Raw genomic sequence first — 19,654 nt, 5'->3', positions numbered from 1 at the left:
TCTGTGAACCATTTTGACCTGAGTTTTGTGCATGGTGATAGGCTTGGGTCTATTTTCAGTCTTTGGCAGGTAGCAAGCCAATTTTTCCAGCACCATTTATTAAAGAGACTGTTGTTCTCCCAGTGAGTTTGATTGGCCCCTTTATTAAAGATTAGGTGGCTGAGTGTGTTTTTGGTTTGGGTATGTATTTTATAACTGTAAGATGTTGAACTTATTCACTGTAGTTGTTACCATATATTTTGCCATGTTATGCAACATTCCCACATCTCTAAATATTGTTTTCTCTTACAGTTCCCTTAATTAAACAATAGGTAAAATGAATAAAATGTACTTACCATTGCAAGTCTCCCTGGGGAATTCCCCACATATTTGACTGTCTTCCCCAAACATTCAAAATAAGCAACATGCATATTTATAAATACTCTTTCCACTTGTGTTTACTTCCTACTTCTTCTCATTGATGGCACCATGCTTATTAGCCTTTGCAAAGCCCTGCTTTCCGAGAGCATTCCCAGCTCTCCCAGGACCCTACAGCCCCCTTCCTGTAGGACAGCTCCCCTAGGGGCTTCTTTGGTCTCCACACAGTCCACATGGCATGCATTCCTTGGGAAGTTCTATCTGGGCTGACTTGGACCTCAAGTCCCTGGTATATGAGAGGGAACCAAATCGATTTAACAGTTGTCCGTTAAATATCTCTATTTGCTTATCAGGTGAGATATCAAGGAAACAGGACCCCAGGCCATGGTACTTTTGTACTTTAAAGAGAAAGATGTTTCTCTAACCCACCTTTGCACAATATGAGTTCACCCCTAGAAATTCTCCCTGAGAACACCTGGATGAATAAGTGTCACAAAGGTGGACTGTGAACAAGTCTTCCTGGCATCCTAATCTGTCATCCTGTTTAGTTCTGAGATGTCTCAGAAACTGACCTACCCCATATAAGCATATGGTTCCAATTGATTTTAATGGGATTCCCTTGCAAGCCACAGATTCTAAATTATCCCCCAGTAGGCATAACATTTATTGGAGACAGATTATTTTACCCTCAATACCCCTTGGGCACTGTTACTGAATTCTGATAAAGCAGAACTGAGACAAGAGAAAGTAGTAGAATGCCACTGTTCATGTGTTCATTTCTTATAAGCCACAGAAATTAGATATTTCTAAGCAAAGAACATTTTTAAAAAGAAAAAGACATTAATTTCCATGCTAAGAAACATTAATCATCCTATAGTACTTGTTTTGCTTTGGTTTCTTCCAAGGGCAAGACATTGGGGGGGGGTATGTTTTCCCAGGTCTAGAGAATAAATGATTTAGTAGGCATTCCACGTTCAGCTCACAAAAAGGGGATTTGCATGTGAAATTGTTTCAGCAAGAAAACATCACACTAAGAGTTCATGGGAACTACCTCTAGCAGTGGTGGCTCCTTCAGCCATCTCCTTTTCTTTTCTTCCTCCCTGCAGGTCACTGGATTGACACTGTCTCAGGACCTCGATGATCTTGCCATCCTCTACCTGGCCACGGTTCAAGCCATTGCTGTAAGATACTTCAGTGCCATTTTTAAAAGGAAACTAGAGCTATCAGTATATGAAGTGTGGTTTTAAAAAATGATGTGCAGTTAAATTTTTAAAACATTTATTACAGTAAAAAACACATTGCCCTCAATCCCTATCAAAACAATCCTCCTCACTTTGAAGACACTTACCCCATCATTCTGGTCACTTTCTGCAGCGATTCTGGAAGTCCTCTTTTGTGTCTTTAGTGGTATTCTCATAAGTGCCTCCATGTCATAAATTGATCCAAATGTTTACCTGTCATTGTCCTTTTGACTTTAGGAGACAGCCAGAAGTTGCACAGTGCCACATCCAGTGAATAAGGTTGATGAGGACACCTTTTGTAATGTTTTTATGAGCCAGCCTTTCCACTGGATGACACTCAGCAACAGAATTTACTGTATGTTTTAATCTTACCTCTTAAAGACACAAAAGAGGACTTGCAGAAATGCTGCAGAAAGTGGCAGGAATGATGGATCAAGTGTGGTTGAGATAAGGGGGTTATTTTAAAGGGGGTTGATGGCAAAGTAGTATTTTCACTATAATTTTTAAAATGTAATCCTTCTTCAGTTTTAGATCACTGCTTGTACAATTCTAGACCATAAGCATCCTAAGCTTTTGTGACAGTTTCTTAATTGAAAGACAGAGATGGTGGTTTTCCAGAAGGAAATTTGACAGTCCTGATTTACTGATAACTCCACATGACTGAAAGTGGAATGGAATTAGTCTTTGATCTACCTCTCATTTATCTAATTTACCTTCTAAATTCAGTTAAATACAAAGCAAGCAGGCACATGTAATGTGTGCTTGTGTTAGAAAAACTGGTGTTAAGAATGTCCAAATTTATAAAGGATAATATTGTTCACTTTGTGAAATACTTCATTATAGGGTTTCTTTAAATAGTAAGTCTTTTTGGAACATGACAGTGTGTGCTTTTAGATAATTAGCTGTTTAAATGAAGTATTAGGATGGTTAAGAACAGAAAGGAGAATTTAAACTAGTATGAGCTCTTCAATGCTAAATGAAAACAAAATCTTAGAAATGTGAACATTATCTAAAAAATATTCTTAGCTACAGATGACCCAAGGGTGAAGTAGAAGGTTTTAAACCCTGAAATCACAAAAAAGTTTGTATGTGTATTCATGTTAAAAAGTATATTTTGGTGGAGTTAGTCATGGTTTTCAGGGTCTCAGAACAGGTACAGCAAAATAGCAGTTAATCCAGTGTAGTCTAGTCACTTCTGGGAAGAGAATAAGAACCAACATAAAGGAAAAATCAATTTACCAAATTTAGATTCAAAATTTATTATTAAGTAACGTGACTTTTTAAATAAATGGTTTTGTTAATGCTACACAGACATTTATGACATTCAATTACTCTCTCAAAACAATACTTTCACAACCTTATTACTTTGAATATTAGAACTAAATGTATATTTATCAATATCATCAATAGAAGTCCTTTTTTAATACTCAGATCTATCCAGGTACCATGCATGTACAATAGAGAACAGAACTACCCAACTACTAAAGGAATGTATAGCTTCTTTAATGTCACTGTGTAGGAGTATAGAAGCAGTCAACTTACCAAACAGTCCTTGGAGATGATGGACCAGTCAATCTATGTACTAATATACTGTATGAGAAATCTTACAATAGAATGAATCACTTACATTGAAATGGATAATCCAGAAAATCAGCTTACCTCATGAGCACAATGCTAAGAGATGGACACAAAGGACAAAGCTGGACAGGATGTGGTGAGGGGCATCATTACATAGTGGTCACATGACCTTCCAGGGACTCCAACCCTGTGCCTGGCACCATACATCACCCTCGTTTCACAGACAAGGGGAAGAGGCTGGTGCTGAGGACACACAACAAGTACAGTTGGAATTTGAACCCTTACCCATCTTGCTCCCAGGTGCCTGCTCATTGCACTTTACCAGCTGTATTTTTCTTTGATCTATTTGTAAAATCTACTTGGGTGAAATAAGTCTTCAGATATTCCTAGGAAGAGTTTTTACTAACATATTAGAAAAATCATTAACTTAACCTAGGATTTTTTTCAGAGGTCTTTTTCTTGATAAGACCATTGCAGCAGGAATTCCAGGAATGTAAAATGAATTGAACTTAATGCAGGCAGGAAGAGAAAAAAGCCAGTTATGTTGTCCTGAGTACAATTTGGAAAATCAATCTTGTATTTAATGGACCATCCATGTATTTAAAGCAATCAAATTTATTCTGTCCATTGATTTAATGATCTTCCTAATACATTAAAGGGAGAGCATTTTAAATAAGGTTTCTCAATAAGGCTTTATTGTGGAGTTTATTGAATTGGGGAGAGTTCAGTTAGTTAAAATAGTATCTAAATGTACTGATCTTTTAGTGCATTTTAATAACCATTCTGATAACAGATATCATCCTATAATGTTCGACTTGGAGCAAATGGTTTTGTTTTGTTTGTTTGTTTCCTGGACCTTGAATATTGCCTTAGCCCCTATTTGATGTTTACAAGTTAGACAAGTGCCTCTGTGTGGTAATATCTATGGTTAGTGGTTTGTAGGAATAGAATAAAATTAAGAAGGGAAAACTTAACTCTCAGGATTGCAAAACCCTCCATGCAATAAAGTCTCCCTTGCTCACATTTCACTGAGAGACCCATCAACCACCCAGTTCATCCACAGCCTGTTCTGTAGTTTTCTTTTGAGAATAGACCCATAAAAAGTACTATTTGCATTTGAAGTCCTTGATTTGCATTTGATTCTCTACATTCCCAGTGGAATAGCCTAATTTTAATTGAAATATCTTAGTGAAAACATTTTTTTCAGAAAGGTGAGCACACAATCATTTTCACACAAAGCCCTTTGGTGGAAAGGGTTACATAGCTGAGTTTGGGATGCCACATTGAAAGGGAATACCCTGGAAGGAACTGCTGGAGGGGGAAATGCGGCTGCAGTGCCACACTGGGGTGAGATGAATGCAAAAGAAACACAGCAGAATGCCCTTGTTCAGATCTTTCCTTCACTTTTCCCAGGAAATCTGCTTTGCATTACACTCCTCTTAGGGCTGCCAGTCATGCAGCACTAGGTGCTTGGTTTTAGAAGTATCAGAAATTTCTGTTTTGCATTGCATTCCCATGCAGTTTGGAAGGCAACTACCCTCTCTGCAAATTAAGTAACTCCTAAATATGTAGTTTCTGAGTTTGTCTTAAAATCAGAGATATCATTAAAGTGCACAGTGGAAATCATAGCACATAGCTAATAAAAAGAAGAGCTATTTTGTAAACACTTTCCATGTGCTCTTGCACATGCTGCCTACAGCAGGAAGCTTGGAAGTTAGGTGTCACTGTTTCGCCAAGTTGGAGGTTGACTTTTTTTTTCGTATCACCACTTTTGAAAATCCATAGAATTTTCAGCTGAATGAATACGGTGTTATTGTTCCTGTTTACCAAGTGAGAATTGAGTCTTAAAAAGGTTAGGCAGAAGAAATGGATGAACTTAAGAGATGCTTAGGGTTCTTGTTTCCCCTTTATCCTAAAACTTGTTCCTTCAGCTGTTACAGATCCACACCACTAGAGGAGACCAGTATTGCCTGTAATCCGTGGGCATTTTATGTTCCATGGTAGATTTAAGGGCATCTATTGACCTCATAATGTTATATGTAGAACTATTTTCTGTGGGACCAATTTTTTCTGGGTAGGTCAGTAGATTTTATCATATTTTTAGTGGGGTTCATGACCCCCCAAAAGCCTATGAAAAACATCTGGGAGTAATCAACCATAGTCAATAAGCAGGATCTGGCCTTAAAACATGTTTTAATTTTTAAACACGATACATCTGTGGATTCTCACTGGAGGCCCAAGTTTCACCTAATCCATATTTTTTAACAGATTCATGAATGGCTTCAACAAACCCTGAAGAACGTAAGCTGGAACTGCTGTGCCTTTTGCTCCTGCTTTGCCCCATCCTTCCTCATTTTCTCCACACCAGTTGAGATTCCATATCCTCTGGCCCCAGATTCCCCTCTCTGATACCTTCTTCCTCGGAGGCACCCCGCACCCAGGGAGAAATTTCTGCTCCCTCTTGTCCTCATAATGAACTATGTGTACTTCTTTTCTATTCACTGGGGACCGAGTTTCCTACAGCGTGGTCATTCTTACTCTAAAAACTATAATGTTGACTCACAACTTCTCTGCAGCCACCTTTCACCAACTTCTTAGTGGTGATACCAAGGAAGGGCTCTGGTAGAGATCCTGGGCCTTCAGATCCTTGACCTTTTGTCTCCCCTGACTTTCTCCTCCCTCCACTTGGGCAATTCACATGCATGCACTCCAGTTCACACACCTAAGACACACCATCTCCCAGAAATTGCTCAGTCTCTAAACATCTCAGAGGCTCTGTATACACCCTCAATCCTCTCCCTCATTGCTTTCCAGAGCCTCCCCTCAGGGATCATTATGTGGCTTTTCCTTAAGGCCAGGTCACAGTTCCTCTTGTTTTTAATCCTTACCCACAAATAAATTGTGAATGTTGAACTTTTGTGAATTTTGAACTTTTTTGTATTTCCAAATGAAAGTTCACCTCAGTAACCCTAAAGAAGTGTCCCCTTCTCAAACTTATCATGACTTTTACTGTGTTTAGTGTATTCAGCAAGGCAGGGATGAGGATAATTAGTTTTAGGAAGGCACCAGGACAGAACACCTGGAATTAAGGGTTGAGCTCACAATAGGTGAAGCTCCGAGCCAGTCAGAGCAAATGCCCTCTGCATCATCCCAAGTCATAGGGTTGAGCTAGGGAAGTGATGGTGAACCTTTTAGAGCTTTCAGTGATACAGACAGCCCCCTATAGCACGCTTGCCAGAGGGTCACCCCACTCAAATGGATACTGGCTCTAGAAGCCTCACTACTAGAGGACCACTTCCACCTGTGACAAATGAGGCTTAGCCCTCACGAGCCTGAAGACTGGCATCTCACGTTCTTCGTGCAGTTAAAGCCTCTTTTTCTGTATTTTTGCTGCTGTATTATTTGGCACCTTTACTAAGGAAAGAGTCTTTAGTTCTCCTTAGTGAAATAAGAATGACCCCAGTGCTATCACCTCTGGTGATTTCAGAGCAGTACTGCAGTTTCTGTGATCCCAGTACCTCACAGAGGGCCTGGGTGACAACAGACTGTCATCAAATATTTGCAAGAACTGTGTTAATATTAACTGTGTTAACATCATCAACCGTTTCTGTCAGAAGTAAACAATGGAGTAGTGAAGAGGCTTTTAGAGTCCAGCAGGCCTAGGTTGGAATTCCCACTCTGTGGTTTAATTAGCTGTGTGATCATGGGCAACATATCTCTCTGAGTGTCAGCTTTCTGAGGTGGTGTATATAAAGCTGTCAGCGCAGTGTCAAGCACTGTGTAAACACTTAGTAAGTGCTCATCATTTATTTCTGCTACCATGCTAATGGTTCCTTATTCTTTTCCTTTAAGTTTGGGACCCGCTTCATCATAGAGGCCATGGAAGCAGCAGGGCACTCTATCAGTACTCTTTTCTTGTGTGGTGGCCTAAGCAAGAATCCCCTTTTTGTGCAGATGCATGCAGATATTACTGGTAAGTCTCACAGGGAGAGGGATGAGCATCAAATGGGCATGGCACATTCTAGCAAGGCTGAGAACAGAGGACATAAGTAGAGTGCCAAGCTATGAACATACCTATGAGGTCTTTGTGTTCATCACTGGGAAAATGATTTCTATCCATATCCAAGGAAGAGCTCTGAGTGAGAAAACAACGTGACAGAAGCCTCCGTGACAGTGCAGAGCACATGATCTAGAAGAGGTGATCGGGACACTGGTGTAAAGAGAGAACTCAGGGTCCAGATGCTGGGAGAACCAGGCTTTAGCTGTAGATTGGGAATTTGAACCAAGAGACCAAGACCCTGGGATTCCTTCTCTGCTCATCAGAATCAGGGGTCAGGACACAGGGGAGAAGCCAAGCAGTGGGACAAGCTCTTTCTGATAGAGCAGGCAGTGGCAGAGGAACGCCCTTGGTAGAGCCCCTGGGGGCACAAAGGCTGGTCTGGGCACCTTCACCCCTCTTCCTCTTTCTCCCCCGTTTTCTCCCTGCTCCCTCCAAGAACCTATCCCAGAGCAGGCCAGGAACTAGGGCAGGACAGGGAGGAGAGCAGGGGAGGACTGGTGCCTACTCACAGCCCCCGCTCCAACTGGATGTAAGCCCGTTTGACCTTGGCCTATTGTCCTTGTGACCCTCACTGTCCTCTGTCCCTGGTCCCTTGACTCTGACAGCTGGGCAAGTCAAAGCCCCTGAGCTCCCTTTGACTTCCCCTCCAGATCATGCTAACCCCTGCATGTGAGAGAGTGGACACAGTTGACCCCGTACACTGTAAGATGAAACTAAATGGGTTAATTCTCCCCATCTTAGAGACAAAGACTGAGATGCAACTCAGAGGACAGTTTAGAAAAGGACAGTATAAGGGTATATCTATCAGGATGGGAACTATAATTACTGTCCATAATTACTGCCATGAACCAATCACCTAATATATGTCAGTGTGAATCATTCTATATTCATTTAATCCTTCTGTACCACTGAAATTTAAAAACTGGTGCCCTCATATTGCAAGCTAACTGAGGATAGGTAGGTGGATTAAATTGACTTGCCAAAGTCAAGCAGCCAGTGAAGGACACACTCAATCTTGTTACCAACCCTGTCTGGACCCTCTGTCCTTGTACTTTACTATTGACCCAGATTTCTTGATTCTTCTTTTGTAACTGTTTGGCAATGACTCCCTTTTCCCAAGGAATCCAGACCTATGGGACTGGCTAGAGTGAGCAGAAAGAGGAAGACAGATACAGGAGCCAGATTATCTAATCACTCCTGACAGGAGAGAAACTATGACCACATTTTATCTAAAAATCAACTGGGTAATTCAGATAAGGTTCAGGCTTAAAATTTGGCCTGTGACTTTCCAATTTTCAGCCTTCTAACAGCTGAAAACATCCAACCTGGATGAAGGAGGGAAATCAAAGTCACCTCTGGGTGACATACTGCCTGAGAGAATGGGCACAATGGGGCCTGCAGGAGCAGGGCAGGCAGGTTGACCCCATGGGATGGTACTGGGGAACATGGGTCCCAGTCCAGCCTGCTGTCTCTGAGCTGGCTCAGAACCTGGGCACAGCAGCTTCCTTAAAAGTTCTGTTTCAGAATTGCTGTCCTCCAAACTGTTAGATGAAAAGGCTATTAAACAGTGTTTGGATTCAGATCAAAACTGAACTCTGTCTCTAACTGCCCACCAGTTACAGTTTTGGACAAAGGAACCTTTTCTTTGGCCTGAAAGTCCTCTGCCTTTGGAAGCCTCTGGCTGACAAGTGAGGGCAAAGTGCATCTGCCTTTAAATGCTTTGGGCTCTGCTAAGCTCATTAATGCATCAGATAAGATAGTTCACCTTCCTCTTCCTCTCCCCCACCCAGCTCCCAAAGGAAAGAACACATTTGCATCTGTCCCAGGAAAGGCACCTGAGCAGGCTGCATGCAGCTGTGCATAGCAACCAGTGGATAGGTAGGGCTTTGATGCCTTTAAGTATTGTCATTGCTCAAGTTTCCCTGCCAAGAAAGATTCAGAAATGAGCATAGGCAGGGAGCATTATTCTCCGAAATGCACATGAGAAAATACAAAGGATTTAGAAGATTCTGCGGAGACAGGATGGCGTATTGAAAAAGCAGGAAGGCAGCTCTGTGACTGTGGGAAAGTTCCTTTCCCTCTCTGAGCTTCTGTTTTTTCTTCTGGAAGACAGAAATGTCATCACCTCCCTCACATAGATCATGCTGAGCAGTACATGCTTCAAGCTCTATGCCTGCTTGAAGTTTGTACATCAAGCTTTGTGCCTGCTTCTCTGTAGGTGATAAGTAAATGTTAATTCACTTCTTCAGTCCAGGTGACTTTGCACACAGAAGGAAAGGGGATAGTAAGAGGAAAAGCTGTTTAATATTTTGGCAGCAAAACCTTTGCTATGTTAGGAGCAGCATGCTCTGTGCAGGAAGGGAGATGGGCTTTGCCAGCTCAGGAAATGTCATCAGCAGGAGGAAGAACCTCTTTGTACCCTGGCACTTCAGTTAACTGCGGTTTCAAAAAACACTCAGTGTGGACTAAGTAATTGTAGGTTTCCTCTAATGATTTGGAACTAAATGTTCCTTCTGCTGAATTTTGTTTTCAGTACTGGCGGTTTTGGTCAGGGTTTCCCTCTTCCTGCCTTACTTATTATCTTAATCATTCATTCATTCATTCATGCACTCTGCACATCAGCCTGTCATGGGCTGTGCTTGGTGTGGGGACATAAAGAACAGTGATGTCTTGCATAGAGTTTTCTTTAAAAAAGAAAACATGCTTGTGGTCCTCTGACAGAAAGACCAGATACCAGTCCAGAGAGAACGGTGGGAACCAGAGGACAGAAGTGTCAGAGCCAGTCAGGCCCAGACTTGGAAAAGACATACACCCACAGTGGGTGAACTAGAAACCATGGAATGAGGGGTTTATTCACGGACATTGCTCAGGGTGCAGGAAACTCAGGCAACCCGGAAGTCACCTAGGGTTATGACAGTGTTGCCACCCCTAAGCCTGGGGGCTCTGTGAACAGGGACCCCACCAAGAGCTTAATGAGAGATGCAGCCAGCAAGCAAAGGATGTGATCCACACTGGGCAGCATCAGGACTGAGAGCAAGTGGGGAGAGGCAAGGAGGAGGTGGGACTGGTCTGAGAGGCAGGGGAACCAGTGGGGAGTTCTACCCTGGGCAGTACAGTGAGGTGACATGTCATAGATAAGGTAGGCTTCAGGAATCTTAACAGCTATTGCTTATCTAGTGAGTTCTCCAAGCCATGCACTGTGTTAAATACCTGACTTTTAATAGAACGTTTAATTCTCATAGCAACCCTAAAATGGGTAAAATTTTTGCAGTTGAAAAAGTTGAGGAACAGACAGGTCCAGCCTAGGATCACACAACTAAATCAGCAAGGAAGCCAGCATCCACACCCTGGCAGTCTGTCTCCAGATCAGGGCTGCAACCTGAGAAGGAACAAGGGGATTCATTCATTTCACTCTGAGCTCTGGTTCCAAGGGAAGAGGCCTGGGGTGATTTCCTCCCTTCCAGGTACCTGAAAGCTTTTGACTGGGAGGTAAATGGTATTTGGAGAGGCTTCCTTCGTGCAGTGCCCTGTCTTGATTGTGCCACTATGGCCCATCAGTGTGGCCTAATACTGGCCCTTCCCTCTATAGGCTGACAGGAACATGCCCTGTTCCTTCCCCACTGCCCCACCCTCCACCCCAGTTTACTTCCTTGTAGAGCTACACACATCAATAATGTTAATTTCTAAAAGCAGCAGCCACCATTTCTGCAGGGCTTATCTAGGCCAGGAAACAGGCTGCACCTCACCCACATGCCTGTCATTAATCCTCCCCATGCACCTGTAGAAGGTCTCATCCCCTTTGACAAGGGGGCCACCAAGGCCAAAAGAGTTTAAAGAACTTGCTGGAGAGTGCAGAGCTCATGAACATAGGAGAGAAGCGCAGGCCTGAGCTTTTCCAGGAGCCCTCACTCAGTGCCTGCCTAAGCCTCCCATCCACCGTGATGATCATGAGATTTGCTCTCTCATCACGTTCTTGCTCATGATCTGCTGGGTACTGGTGACAGAACAAAGCCACTACCCTCATGGACCTTACCTTCTGGCACAGGAGAGAGATGTTGAACAATATGCAGTATGTAAAATACAAGGACAAAGATGAAGAGAATGGGGGTAAGGTAAGAAATGTGAAGGTAAATTGTCACCAACTCCCAGGATCAGCAGAGCATCAGTGAGGAGGCTGTGTCTGCACAAACCAGGGGCAGAGGCACTTCCCACACGGGCATGTGAAGGGCCCTGAAGCATACCGAAGAAACAGCAGAGAGGCCAGGCCCATGCAGCAGGAGGGGAAGAGGAAAAGATGGGGAAGAGGGAGGAGGCAGGACCAGGACGGAAGCCTTGCCTGCTGGCCAAGGGCTGTGACTTGCCTGTGTGAAATGTCAGAAGCCACTGGACAGCTGTGCCCCACTCTTACTACTTCTTTGCTCTTGGCACTGCTCAGATGAGAACCAGCCCCCTAATGGCCTGTGTGTCTTTTTTATCCATCTTCCCTCTGAGACTAAAACAGCAGGACACAGTCTGATTGATCTCAGGATTCCTTGGGCCCAACAAAGCACATGATAAACATTCATTGAACTGAGAGTGAATCAAACAGCAGGAAGCAGTAAGCAGAAGTCTGGAAGACCTGGGCACCAAGGACTCATGGGATGAAGCTCTTAGCTACTGCACCAGTGGGCACAAGCAGTTTAGGGCTAGGGTTAGAGTTAGGATGGGCGTGCTGCATGGATGTCAGGTGTTTTCGCTACTAGAGCTGCTTGCTGCCCCCACACTGCCGCTGGCCCTGCTGCCTAACTAATGTGGCCTTGTCCCACACAGGCATGCCTGTGGTCCTGTCACAGGAAGTGGAGTCTGTTCTTGTGGGTGCTGCTATTCTGGGTGCCTGTGCCTCGGGAGACTTCGCCTCTGTACAGGTATGAGGGGGTTCAGAGATGGACTATGGTCCCTCCCCTGTCTGAGACTGTCCTTCCCTTGACAGCAGCTTATATCTTGCAAAACACACACAGGATATAATTATATAATTAAGAAATGATAGGTTTTAACCAGGGAGATCACGAATGCTTCCCAGCTCAGACATACTTACTGCAGTTTCCATTTCAGTTGGCCTCCATTAGTGTTGGTTGTTCTGTCTGTTTTTCTGTTGGTTTTCTTCCTGTAAAATATCTCTGAAAATTAATGTCTTTTAGATTTCCTCTTGACCATTTTTATTTGAGCAAGTGAAATCGGTAAGGCTCACTAGTTTTTCCTGTACATTTCAACTTCTGTATCCTTATTTCAACTTCTATATCCTTATTTCAACCTCATAACTTTCCAAGTACCTCTAAGGCCTTTATCAACAAGAAACACTAAAGAAAATGTTGATTAAAAAAGAAATTAAAAAGGAAAATATGAAACAAAGATATAGGAAGATGGGAGCCATTTGGTGGCTGTGATTGAGTGCTCACTTTGGCTTGAAAGATAGAAAAAGAACGAAAGAAAGAAAACACATGATAAGTTGCATAATTTTTATTTTCAAAAAGAAGAAATATACTAGCTTCTGGTAAGACTCAAAACTTTTTCTGCTGCCAAATTACAAAAGATATTGCATATATTAGGCTTTGTAAACAGGTTCCAAGTGCTAAGATCATACAGAGTGGTACAGAATGAGTGTTGTGTAGAGGCCAAGAGCATGTGCTCTAGAGTTCGACCAACCAGGCTCAAGTCCAAGCTTAATTACCTGTCAGCCCCATGACTTCACCAGTCCAGGCTGCAGGTGCCTTCCCTGGAGCAGCAGACAGTAGATAGCTCGTTATGAGTTCTCTCTTTGAGTCAGGGCCACCCATGTAATCTCTGCTGCAGCTCTGTTATCTCCATTTTATACTTGGGGAACAAGAGCCATAAAGTAACTTGACTAAACTTGAAACAGGAACCAAGGAACCTGGTAAATCCCTGAAGTTAGAAGTCTGTCTCTCAAGTCTCAGCTGAGAATGAAGAGATGTTTATTCAGAGAGCTTGATGACTTGCCCAAGGTCTCAACGTCAAGGCAAAGAGCCATCTTTTCCACTAGTAACTCAGTGATTCTTTTTTTATGCTAGATACTATGGTGGGTGCTTTTTGCTTAGTCTTCCTAATTACCCATAACAACACTGCATAGGTCACAGAAATGATCAAGAGATCCAGGAAGCTTAAAAACCTTAAGGATAATCCATTGGAAATGGACAAATTCAGAAGTCAGTTTCCAAAATCCATGTCTTTGTTCCACGTTTTGGAAACCATGGTACACTACACATTTCCCATGCCTCTGGAACTAATGACATCTCTCTCCAGAGGAAATGAATCTATTTATAAACACTTGTGGACTTCAACTGAAGTCTTTAAATAAAGATGGTATAATTGAATTCTCAACATTTTCTGGGTTTTCTAATCTTCTCTCAAAAAGGTTATATGGAAATACTCAATTATGCAATGAATTGAAAATTATTATTTTAATATATCAACTTTCAAAGATGTTCTCACAACTTCCCTGTCTGAAAGAATATCCTATCTTTCCTGTATAATTTATAACAGCTAAAATCAAATGAGTGATGTTTGTTAAAACTCTGCACATGTTATCACATATTATGGACTAAACATTTATGTATACCCATAAATTCTCATGTCAAATAGGAAGTCTTGACCCCCAAAACAATTATGTTTAGAGATGAGGCTTTGAAAAGTAGTGAAGACAGTGCCCTGGTCCAGTGGGATTAATGCCCTTAAAGAGAGAAGTACCTGGGAGCTTGTTCATATTCTGTCTGTCAGAATTTAGCTGCCCACAAGCCAAAAGAGGGCCTTCCACACACTCTGAACAATGGCACCCTAATCTCAGACTTTGAGCCTTGAACACATGAGTCTATGATATTTTGCTATGGCAGTCTGAGCAGACTAAAATACCTCATGTAATCTTGACACTCTTCCTCCTTAGAGGAGAGATGGTTCTATCCTGTATTGTATGTGAGGAAACCAAATCTCAGAGGCATTTTAAGTAGTTTTTTGAAGGCTTCACAGTTAGGAAGGGCAAAGCAGAATTGAAATGAAGTTCTGTCTGGATCTATACCCTATCTTGGTTTTCATTCTTTTTCTAATTTGATTTCCTTTGTTTTCTTTAAAATTTTTTTTCAAGGGGCTTCTTAAAAAGTAAAAGACATATTTTCTGAAAAGAAATGCTACTGGCTACAGATTAGGATATGTCCTGCAGCCCAGAGCATAGGCTGACACATGGTCCCTCCTTGACATCTTAGTTAAAACCAGGGTCCAAGGGCCAAGGAGTTTCACTCACACCCTCCCCAAAAGGAAACAGACAGTAATTCCACACAAACATGTTTGCTACATAAGATCTGATGTTAATCTTTGGAGTAGAATCTGAGATATAGCAGATCAAATATGGTGATTAGTGAGGTGAGTAGCAGCTGTAAGGCTAACAGCACCTTAAACACAAGCTTATGTCCCTTTTCCAACTTAAACGTGTTCCTACCCTGGTTGTCTTCAGGAGATACTGTTGTTCAGTAACAGACAGATGCCTGAGCTCTTACCTGTCATCATTAGCTGTCCCAGTCCTGATAGTCTTGAGCTTTGTGCTTGTTTGTATGTCTTTAGATAGTGTCGCCTGTCCTTCCTAGGTGCTTGTTTTGTCTGTTTCTGTTTCTTTTCTTTTATGTTTCAAGATAAAAGAAATGCCACTAATAGGACTGTTCAGCTGAAGGCCATTTGAAAGTTTCAGTGACTTCCCAGGTGTAAATAACATCATTCAAATAACTATGTTGGTAACTGCTTTGGGAATGCAAATGTATGCAATTGGCTTCACCCTTCTGTAGAAGAGAAGGGCCTAACCATGTGCCCCAGGTCTGGGGATCAGCTTAAGATTCTGGCAAGGTTAGGGGAAACAGAATTTCTTCCTCTCTGTGATTCATATTTTTCTATCTGTACTTTAACATAGCCTTTTCTTTAATCTTCAAACATCACAGCTTATTCTTTATGATACTGCTACTCCTTTCTTTAAGAAAACCAAATGATTCAGCCAGCAACTCAACTATACCAGCAGGCCAAATTGTCTTGGTTACTTTTCTCTGGTTGCTGAGACAAAATACCTGACACCCAAAATTAAGGAAGGAAAGGTGTATTTAGCTCACAGTTTGTAGAGGTTTCTCTTGGCTCCAAGGCAGAGTGGCATGGCAGAGGGGCAACAGTTTTAAGGTGGCAGAAGACAGCAAAAGCACAAGATCAAAAAGGCAGGTGGGGGGAGCAAGCCTTTTTTTCTCCCTTATAGTGTATACAGGCTCTCCTCCCTAGGGTGGGTCCTTTACACCCACATTGTATCTGTGCCATCCTCTTACACAGACTCAGGATATTTACAAAGTGAGGGCACTAGCCCCCTGCTGAGTCACTTAGTTAAGCTTCTAACCTTAATTCTCAAGTTGACACAATGTATCAACCAGTACACAGATGTTCTGACTTCTTGTAGACCACACACCTGTTAGCTGGATGGAGGATTTCACGTCTTACCTATATAGGCAAGAGTCATCACCTTCAGATGAGGAAAGGCTAGGAGGAATGCAGAGGACACAGACTGCAGATCTAGGGAAGAGGTTTCTGTGCCTGGGGAGACAGTCTTCCAGCTCTGTGGACCTGGAGTCCATGACTTCAGCCAGAGGTAGAAACTTGTATTTGCCTTCGGTGACACTAACAAATCAGAATGGAGCCACTGCAGTGGATTTTGCTTAAAGCTCTTGCAAACTTCTGTGTTCATGTGTGAGGGAATTTTGCCAGAAGATGCTAAAGGGCACCGGATGGAGTTTTCTGGTGGGATATTAATGGGTTACGGGTAAAGTACAAGGTCCATCCTTATTACAGATTTTGAAGTGTGCCGAAGAGTCCTAGCTTCCACCTCCTGTTCTTTTTTCCATTCATATTCTCATTCTCTCTTTCTTCCCCTGCCTTTTCCTACTCTCCCTTCCTTTAGGTATCTAAAGTCTTCTTACTAGTCTCTTTTCAAATTAGGACCTCATGAAGATCTGACATAGCTGTCTACCTGCTCTAAAAAACTAGGACTAGCATCATCCTACAGTTAGCCTTCTGTGAGAAAGAGTTTTCAAAACAGGTTTTCTGTGAGAAAGAGTTTTCAAAGCATGTGACCTCCTTGACGATGAGCCATGGTCATTTTTCCTGCAGCTTGATACTGTAGAACCAAGCTACAGGTATGTTGCTCCCAGGGCACTGGTGAGCAGATGGGAGAAGATAGCAGAGGGGACCCTCCTCCCCTCTCTTATTCATAGGAGTGTAAAGTCCAAGTACTTGTGACCTCTGTGACTTCTCACTTGATCAGCCTACCCTCAGTGTCAGGGTCCCACAGTATAATCCCCTCTAGTTCTAAATCCCCTGGAGAGCACACAATTGTATCTAAAAATTGAGGACAAACACTTCTGTAGGCTTGTAGGCCCTAGACAATTAATAAACTATAAAAATAAGTTTATAAAATGCCAGCAGTTTAAATATTTTAAGCACAGACAGTGGATCAGTTCTAATAAATGCAAAGACAAATAAAACAAGAAGTCTGTTTCAAGAAGTCATGAGAAAAAAACCAATCACCTGGTGGAGGCAGAAATATAAAATGGCTTTCCAATCTCTGCTTCCTTCAGCCCTGCAGATGTCATGAGCTCTCTGTGATTTCTTATCTTGAGAGGCAGGGTTTTTCCAAGACTACCTAGACAAAACAAGCTTTTATTCCCACAATGCTATTAGTCTTAAAAGGCCACTTTCCTCTCCCCGTATTACCCACAAAGCAGCACGGGATTCATGTGAAGTAAGTAGCACCGGAGACAGTGACCAGAGACCAAAGAGGCTTTTTGGTTGTAGAGGCCGCTTGTTGAGAAAGCAAGCGCGTGCCCTCTGCACTGCGTGGGCGCGGCCCCCTTCAGCTGTCCTCGTGACGCCTCTGTAAAGGGCCTGTGGAGGACCGTGATTACTGAGCCTTCGGTAATGTGTGTTCGCAGGATCAGCTCCGTGCTGATACTGCGCTCCATACGACCTGTACCGACCCCAGGGCTTCTATCACTTAGAGCCACTGTGTCCTTCACCTGTTAGGGACCTTAAACGCCCTGCTTCCAGTACAAAATATGGTATTTTTCCATTTATTTTGTTTTGTGACAGTCAACTTGCTGTGCCTTTTAGTCCCATTTGGTTTTCTATCACCATGAATACTAGTTTTATACTTTACATACTAAAGCTGGTTATCATGACTTCACCTTCCCGAGCTTTGGAAAGACTGAAGTGTGATGGGTGTTCAGAAGTGTACACCATCCCACCTCCTGGTGAATTCATCGGGGTTTGCTAGCTTTTGTTTTGTTCTCCTTATTCCTTTTTTGGGGGGCGGGGGGTTACTGGGAATCAAACTCCAGACCTCGCACTTGCCAGACAGGCAGTTGTGCCGCTGAGCTATATCCCCAGCCCCCGTTCCCCTTATTTTGAAGTACAACTAATAATTCATGTTCATGGGGGAAAACTACTAAAATTCATTTAAGATAAAAAGAGAAATATGAAAAGACTGATCTTATTTTTCTGAAATTATTTAGGTTATTTAAATAATATGTAATAGTTCTTTCTTATTTTTATGTACATAATTAAAGTCATTTTATATTTTGTAAATTACAAAAATATGTTCATATGCTGCATACTGTTTAATAATCCTTTTCCCCACCAAAAAGCATTCAGTAAAACATTTTTATTTATCATTTTTCAGGCTATGTGATGCCACCCCATAGACTATACTATACTTTATTTCATCAGTCCCCAAGTCCTGAACATTTAGATTGTCATCATTGTTTTAAAGAATGTACATCTGACTTACCTGTAGCTAAATTTTTGCACATAACCAAAATTATTTCTATAATATAAATTATGAAGGTGTACAATTATTTAGTCAAAAGTTTGCCCAATTTTTAAGATTCTTATACACCCTAACAACTTATATTCCCACAAATAGTATATGGAAATTATAGGTTTACATTTCTTGTGTACAAGGGTCCTTTTCCTGTGAGCTGTAGGGGCCTGTTTCTGTGAATTCTAGCTCCTTTTAACTTTCATTCCCAAACCTATAATCTTACTCATCTCACATATGGTCCTGATACTAATATTTTTTTAGTAGCCTTTTGTCCTATAGTGCTGTAGCATATGTTTTAGAGCTGGGAGATGCTGGTTTATAATTAAATAAATTCATATTTTCTGATTGAATTTTCTGAGTGCATATCCTGTCCCATATGTCAGTGTCCCACGAAAGTCACCAAAAAACCTTTGGAATGGTAGTTAATAGTCTGAAGAAGAATTGAATTAAGAATGTGATATGGGCTCTAATATTCATTATACTTACTGCCATAGCTGGTTAACAATACTTCATCTTTTTAAAAATTCCCCTTTCTCCTAAAGAAATAGAAACAAATTTAGGTTCTGGTTGATTACAAAACTGCTCACTGCAGTTGTGGAACAGCATGATAGCATGATAGTCTAAAAATCAAAACATGAGCCTAAAGTTAGAATTCCATTTTTAGGAGATTATTGAAAACAAGCCGCATAACGTGATTCTCCTGCTCCTTACAGGTTGAGCCAGCAGCAGGGCCTGTTACTCTCCATCTGTTCTTATTCACAGAACCATCGAAGCAGCCCATTAGGTGGTAACAGTGACCATTTGCTGATGAGAACTCTGAAGCACAAAGAAGATATTTTAAAAATATAAAATATTTTTAAAATATGTAACTTTGATTGATGCAAAGTCCATCAGCCATAACCTGTCCATTGCATGGGATGAGCATAGAGTCCAATCTGGCATCTTGGCCACCTTCCACAGGGTGATATTGTTCATAGAAAACATCAGCATTACACACTTATCATCACTGCCTGGTTGAGTATGAAACAGAAATCAAAAAAGTAGAGGGCCCTCTTGGTTGAAGTTTACTCATTCATTTGCCTGGAAGAGATTTCATACCATGCTCACCCATATTATTTTGTTTTATTTATCTGGTTTTAATCATAATCCACTTGTTTACTTTTCATTGAGGTAAATTTAAAAAATACTTTATTTAAGTGCTTCACCTGAAAGATATGTCTTTTTTTCTCCTGTACTGGGGATTGACTACAAGGGCACTCTGCCATGAAGCTATATCCCCAGCCCTTTTTATTTATTTAGTTTTTAAATTTTGAAGCAGGATCTTGTGAAGTTATTCAGGCTAGCCTCAAATTTATGGTATTCCTGCCTCAGCCTATTGAGTAACTGGGATTACAGGATTCTAGTATCATGCCCTGCTTAAAAGATACTTTTAATACCATTGCTATTAACATTAAGATTTTGGCTAAGAAATATGTTATTTTATTTTATTTTATTTTATTTTATTTTTTTTTTTATTTTAAGAATAAAAGGAGG

General features: G+C 41.6%; 1 protein-coding gene across 10 annotated transcripts in view; it reads left to right on the top strand.

The window, feature by feature from the left end:
- Fggy (FGGY carbohydrate kinase domain containing) overlaps positions 1–19,654 on the top strand; it is a 495,194-nt gene that overhangs the window by 375,209 nt on the left and 100,331 nt on the right. For 7 of the 10 annotated variants that reach the window (XM_013521725.1, XM_005398481.1, XM_013521726.1 and 4 more), the window contains 3 exons: positions 1,464–1,538; positions 7,029–7,149; positions 12,046–12,140. In XM_013521725.1, the coding sequence (XP_013377179.1) occupies positions 1,464–1,538; positions 7,029–7,149; positions 12,046–12,140 (291 nt within the window). Of the gene's footprint in view, positions 1–1,463; positions 1,539–5,444; positions 5,972–7,028; positions 7,150–12,045; positions 12,141–19,654 lie in introns of those variants that run through there. The other 3 variants (XM_013521728.1, XM_013521730.1, XM_013521729.1) reach the window with 3 other exon arrangements.

The sequence above is a fragment of the Chinchilla lanigera genome, unplaced genomic scaffold (genome assembly GCF_000276665.1).
Source record: "Chinchilla lanigera isolate Chin_1 unplaced genomic scaffold, ChiLan1.0 scaffold00063, whole genome shotgun sequence".
Lineage (NCBI taxonomy): Eukaryota > Metazoa > Chordata > Mammalia > Rodentia > Chinchillidae > Chinchilla > Chinchilla lanigera.
The sequence above is the reverse complement of the archived record's forward strand: the minus strand, read 5'-3'. Positions and strand labels throughout refer to the sequence as shown.